Source organism: Galeopterus variegatus, unplaced genomic scaffold, assembly GCF_000696425.1.
Source record: "Galeopterus variegatus unplaced genomic scaffold, G_variegatus-3.0.2 Scaffold1043, whole genome shotgun sequence".
Taxonomy (NCBI): Eukaryota; Metazoa; Chordata; class Mammalia; order Dermoptera; family Cynocephalidae; genus Galeopterus; species Galeopterus variegatus.
In genome coordinates this window covers 113722-119721 of record NW_007727154.1, presented here as the reverse complement: position 1 = coordinate 119721, position 6000 = coordinate 113722, and the positions used below count along the sequence as shown (strand labels likewise).

The 6000-nt window shown below is 47.2% G+C and overlaps 1 protein-coding gene across 1 annotated transcript in view; it reads right to left on the bottom strand.

Moving 5' to 3' along the window:
- Nucleotides 1–6000, bottom strand: part of ADCY8 (adenylate cyclase 8 (brain)) — a gene marked incomplete at its 5' end in the record, with an annotated part of 128380 nt that overhangs the window by 11435 nt on the left and 110945 nt on the right. Inside the window, one exon of the mRNA XM_008574415.1 lies at nt 2115–2261. Coding sequence (XP_008572637.1) covers nt 2115–2261 — 147 coding nt within the window. The remainder of the gene's footprint in view (nt 1–2114; nt 2262–6000) is intronic.

Below are 6000 nucleotides of genomic sequence, written 5' to 3'. Positions count from 1 at the left end.
GCGACACTGAGGGTTGCGATCCGTTGCCGGTCACGAAAAAAAGACAAAAAGAAAAAAAAAATGAGTGTTAGATTTTCAGCTAGGCTTGGAGTGGAGGAAGAGAGGATGGGGTAGGGATGGCATCATTTCTCGGTGGCAAGAGCAGTGTGAAGTAGCCAGGTGGGATGCTGGCTTGTAAGTAGTTAGGTGGTGCTGACAGTAGGGGTCAGGGGGCCACGCAGTGAGGGCTAAGGCAGGAGAGGGAGCAGAGGCAGTGAGGGTGAGGCCTCAGGCTTCCTGCTAAGGAGCTGGCAAAGGGGAGCCACTGAAGGGTTTTAGGATTCAGAGGGATGTGAGAAAATACTCCCGCCTTTGGTGGTTGCTGACGGTGAGATGCAGACAGGCAGAGCAGTTGGGAGATGGCTGCAGTCATCCAGGTGGGAAATAATTACACAGCCAGAAGCAAGGCAGGGGCAGCACTGATGGTGAAAAAGGGGGCAGGTCACAGAGTGACAAAGAAGGTCGACAAGATGTCTGCACTCCCGTGTTCCTCACAGCACAGTCACAGCAGCCAAGATATGGAATCAACTAAGTGTCCATCAGTGGGTGAGTGGATAAGGAAAGTGTGTGTATATGCACAATGGAATAATACTCAGCCACAAAAAGAAGGAAATCCTGTGGTTTGTGACAACATGGATGGACTTGAAGGACAGAATGCTAGGTGAAATAAGTCAGGCACAGAGAGATGAGTATTGCAGGATCTCAATTGTACGTGGAATCGGAAGTCATACTCACAAGCAGAGAGTTACCAGGGGCTAGGGGTGGGGTGGAAATGGGGTTGGTTGAAAGGTACGAAGTTTCAGTTCGACAGGAGGAATAAGTTCTGCAGATCTATCGTACAGCATGGTGACTATAGTTAATAATAATGTGCTAATAGAGTGGATTTTAAATGTTTCCATCACAAAAAATGGTAAGTTATGCGTCACAGATATGTTAATTAGCTTGATGTACTCATACCACAGTGTATACATATATCAAAACATCATGTTGTACACCATGAATAAAAAAAGAAGAGGGAATTCACAGGACTCAGGAGCTGGACAGAATGTGGGGACTGAGGGAGAGGATGCTGTTTAGGGTGATGTAGTAGATGTGGTTGGTGTCCCACCCAAAACACCTTCACGGGGCCATCCTCTGGAATGCCATAAGCGCTGGTGACTGACAAGGCATTGCTGCAACCTTTCTGCGAGAATTGCCCTGGGCTAGAAGGAAACCCCTTGCTGGAAATACTTGGGAGGTAATGTACCAAGGACAGCCCGCAACCAACGACTGACCAATGAGGGTGTCCACTAGCCTGGCCCCATGGCCTCCCTGTGACAATTGTGCCTCTTATGCTCCTGAGCTCCCTGTGGGATCAGGCTGAGGCTAGACTGCAGTCGATCCCACATCTTTGCTGGGCTTCCTCCCAGCACTTTCTCAACGGGTCACTTGCTTCCCATCTCAGGCTTCAGCAATTGGATGGACTCTGGGGTCCTTCACGATGTGGGTGGGGGAGGAGAGGGCCCACCTCCTGTCAAATTTATCAATGTAACTGAAGTCAAGGCTGAGTATTTCCCCCCCATTATGTGTCTTTTAGACTCATGGAACCTGGAAGAAGAATTGCTATCTGTTTATACTTGTGTTTAGTTTTCTGACCAAATGCTAATTGATGGTTTTATCTTTGGCCACTTTGAGCAGATGGAGAAACGTCCTCATCAGTGTCTAGTCTCTGTGATGTCTGTGTCTGAGCAGGATCAGCCTCAGAAAGGCCTCTGGTCAAGTCTTGGTTTTGCCATTTGCTAGTTGTGTGACATTGAGTTAAGTTGCCTAGCCTCTCCGAAGCTTATGTTCCTGACCCCCAAAATGGAGAAACAATATTTATACATTTATCTCAGGTGGTAATTAACTCAGATAATAATGTCCCTGTTTATGATGCAACATGGAATTCTGTAAGTGCAAAATTTATGATGCAACCTGGAATTCTGTAAGTGCAAAAAAAAAAAAGAAAAGAAAAGTCATTCCTACAGCGAATAACATAATGCTATGACAACAATGACACCCATTTGTCACTGTAAATTCCTGAAGCATAGGTTTACCTCATCGAAGTCAGCAATGATCTCGTTCAGCAAGCGCAGGCATTCCACTCCCTGGTTATTCATTTCTGTCTGAGAGTAAAAGTCTGCAAATCCTGGGATGGAGGCAAACATCACCCCGACAGCATCGTAGGATTGAGAATACAGGTCCTGGACAGGGACACACAGAGGGAGCCAGAAATGGTCATCAGAAGGCAGGTTTGCACTGATGCTACCTGTGCATATGTGTGCGTCTACACACACACAGGTACCCACAGAGAGGACAGAAAATGGGAGCTTGGACACCATTACATCAACACCATATGTCTTAGTCCATTCAGGCTGTGATAACAAAATACCCTAGACTGGGTGGCTTATAAACAACAGAAATTTATTTCCCACAGTTCTGGAGGCCGAGAGGTCCAAGATCAAGGCACCAGCAGATTTGGTGTCTGCTGAGGGCCCACTTCATGGTACATTGGCACTTTCTTGATGTGTCCTCATGTGGAGGGTGGGGTGAGGCAGCTCTGGGGTCTCTTTTGTAAGGGTACTAGCCCCCTTCCTGAGGGCTCCATGCTCATGACCTAATCATCTCCCAAAGTCTCCACTTCCTAATATTGCCAACTTAGGGGTTAGGATTTCAACATGTGAATTTTGGGAGGACATAAACTTTCAGTCCATTGCACCATAATATCAGCATCATTGCCATATGGATGGAAGCCATTGAAAATTCATGATCTCCATCCTCAGCTGGGACCGGAGTTATGACTGTGGCTCTCAGCAGTGACTTACCTCTGCTCCAACCCTCAGACTCTCATCTAAGTTCATACTCATTTTTGTCTCTTCTGCTTCAACCCTGGATGGTGTTTTTTTTCTCCTGCTGAAGGTCAATGTTTTCACCTGAGCTCCTGACCCCTGTACAAGTTCTTCAGCAGCTTACTCCCTCAGTAACCCTTTTCTTTCCTATTTATTTCTCCTGTCCTCCTCTTCCTGCTCCTCTTCTAAGAAAAAGAAGAACATGTCCGGGATCCTGCAGACCCTCGTGACTGTCGGCCAGTCTCTCTTCATCGCTGCTTCCAAACTTCTCGGACCAGCTTTCCCTGCTGCCTGTTCCCACACTCTTCATGCCCATTCACATCTCAGCTGGAATGAAATGAACCGAGAAGAGGCCAGCCCACCAAAGCCAAAAAATCAACGCACACATGTCAGTTCATATCTTACTGGACACCTCTGAAGACTGGTCACTTTCAAGATCTTGAGTCTCTCGACTTTCTATGCTTTAGAGACATCCTTTGTTTGCCTTATGCCTGGCCCCTTCAAGGATGCCNCACTCTCAGCCTTTCCAACACCATGTGCTTCAATTTCAAAATTCCTGTTTCCAGGTCAGTACTCCTTTTTGGGCTCCAAACTTCTATGGCTCATGTTGGGTTGTCCTTATGTGCCTCAAATTACAAATGCATCTTCTCTACTAGTAAAGCTGCACCTGCTCCTCCATTCTCCATTTAACGCCAGCATTGCCAAATCATCACGGTGAGAGACTCTCAGAGCCACCCTTACTTCTTCTTCCCCATCAAGTCCACACTTAATAAATTACCAAGTCCTGCTGGGTTTATTTTTGTCTTCTAACCCCTCTATACCATTGCTTTCTTTAAAAAAAAAAAAATCAGCCCGTTTCCATTTTTCTCCTTGACCACTAATAGGAGAGCCGTCTACTGGGTTCCCTGACTCCAATCTTGTCCCATTCACAGGCATCCTCAACATGGAAGCCAGAGTGATTTTTTAAAGACACAATATTGACCATGCCTCTCCCGTTCTTAAGACCCTCCAATGGCCCGCGAGTTTCCTCAGGATAAAGCTCCAACACTGTCGTATGACATATATTTCTGCCCGTGCTTCCACCTATCTCTTCAGCCTCATTGCCTGAAATTCCCTAGGTTGGACCTTGTGCTTCAGAAACACCGAAGCATCTGTACTTCCATGCACACACTGGTGGACGCTGTAGGTGCCCTGCCTGGCTTCTCTCACCTGAGGTTCAGACTTGAGTTTCTTGCATGTGGTTTTTCTCTAGCCACTAGAGGGCACTCTGCTCACACGAGCCGCAGGCTGAAAGCACCAGGAAATCAATGCCCGCAGGAGCAGCTCTCAACCAGTGCCCGAAGCTCCTCCGCCCCGCGGGCCGCAGAACTTTGCGGTATGCTTTGACACCATTTCCCCGAATTCCCCAGTGGGATTAAGCTCCAGCTGTGCACAGAGGTAACTAATCTGATAATGTGTCATTTATCGGTTGCCTTCCCTCTCACTCTCCTTCCTACCCGTGTATCCTGGGACCACCTCCAAGGAAACTAGTTGTGCTCGAATTCTTGTCTCAGGGTTTGCTTCTGGAGGAAGCCAAACAAAGACACAAACACACTTAAATGCTTTTATTCCTACTGCCTGTCCTTGGTGGGAAATGTCCTTCCTTCCCTGCAGTTAGCCTCCGTCACCAGGCTAATTCTTGTTTTCTGCCTTCACTAGCCACTTAGAGACCATGTCTGCCATAAACATTCCCAGACTCACAGATGGGGGCAGGACCCTGAGCCACTCTACAGTATGACCCTTGCCACCTCCATTTTGTCTTACCGTCCATCTCTTCCTTTAAGTGTGGACTCCGTGAGGGCAAAAAGCACATGCCATTGATCCTAGCATACAATTCAGTCTACAACACCTCTATTTCTATTTTCTGCTTAAAAATAGAGAAAAAAGACAAAATCCTACCCTCTGAAATCCATCCCATAACTACATAGTCCAAGTCCATGACCACCCACTGCAGTCTATGTCCTGTGATGTAGATGCCTCCATGATATAAAATGACCAGTCCCCAGAGGGTTCTTAACTGTTGTTTGTTTACTTGTGTGTTCTAGTGAATCCTAGCTCTTCCCATACTCTTCTCCTTAGTTTTTTTATTCCTCAGTTTTGCCAACATTCAGAATGCTCTGAATGCTTAAATAGTAAACTAATGATAGTGATGTCAGCTGCTTTCCTTGAGAACTTACTACATGCCAGGCGCAATGCAGAACACGGCCCTATGCGTCATCTCATTTAATGCTCACAGAAGCCTCACGAGGCAGATGTAATCGAGACCCTTATTTTACGTGTGGGGAAAATGAGGTATGTAGAGATGAAGTACTTTACCAAAGCCCCAGTTGTTAGGAGGTAGAGCTGGAGTTTACACCCAGACAGTCTGACTCCAGAGCCCATGCTTCTTCTAATAATAGTAACAATAGCAACGACACCACTAACAGGGATAAGTAGGGACAAAAGTCATTGGAGCCGGAAACGGGTTCTGGTTTGTGCATATGAATAGAAGGGAGACTTGACATTGGAGGGGCCCACAGTACAAAGAGCACTGAATCTGAAGAATTAGGACCTGAATTAGGATCTTGACTCTGTTGCATCTTTATGGAGGTTGGAGGGGTGGGAAAAGGGTGGGCAGAGACTCAGCCCTCCTCTCTGACAGATGCTAACTGGTGGGGAGAGTGGCAGAAGGGACTAATTGCCAATAGAAGACCAAGCTCCCAAACATAGGCTCTCAGATAATGATGGATTGGACAATGTGGCTTAGATCTGAGGCCAAAATGGCAACTTCCTGCTCTTTCCATGAGACAGACTGGACTGACCTGACTTATCCTCCCAGGAGCAGGCAAGGAACCTGAAAAATGGTGGGTGTCCACCTTCATGGGGGTGAGGGAGAGTGACCTGTGCAGCTGGGCTTGCTATGTGGGAGGAGACAGCTTGTTCATCCTGGGCACAAACAGGCCCAAGAAGAGATAAGACAGACTAAGGCGCTCCTGCCAGAGACCCGTGGCCCAGTGACTCTGGTTCTCCCCGATCATATCCTCCTCAATCAGAAGGATGAAGGATGGCAAGAGAG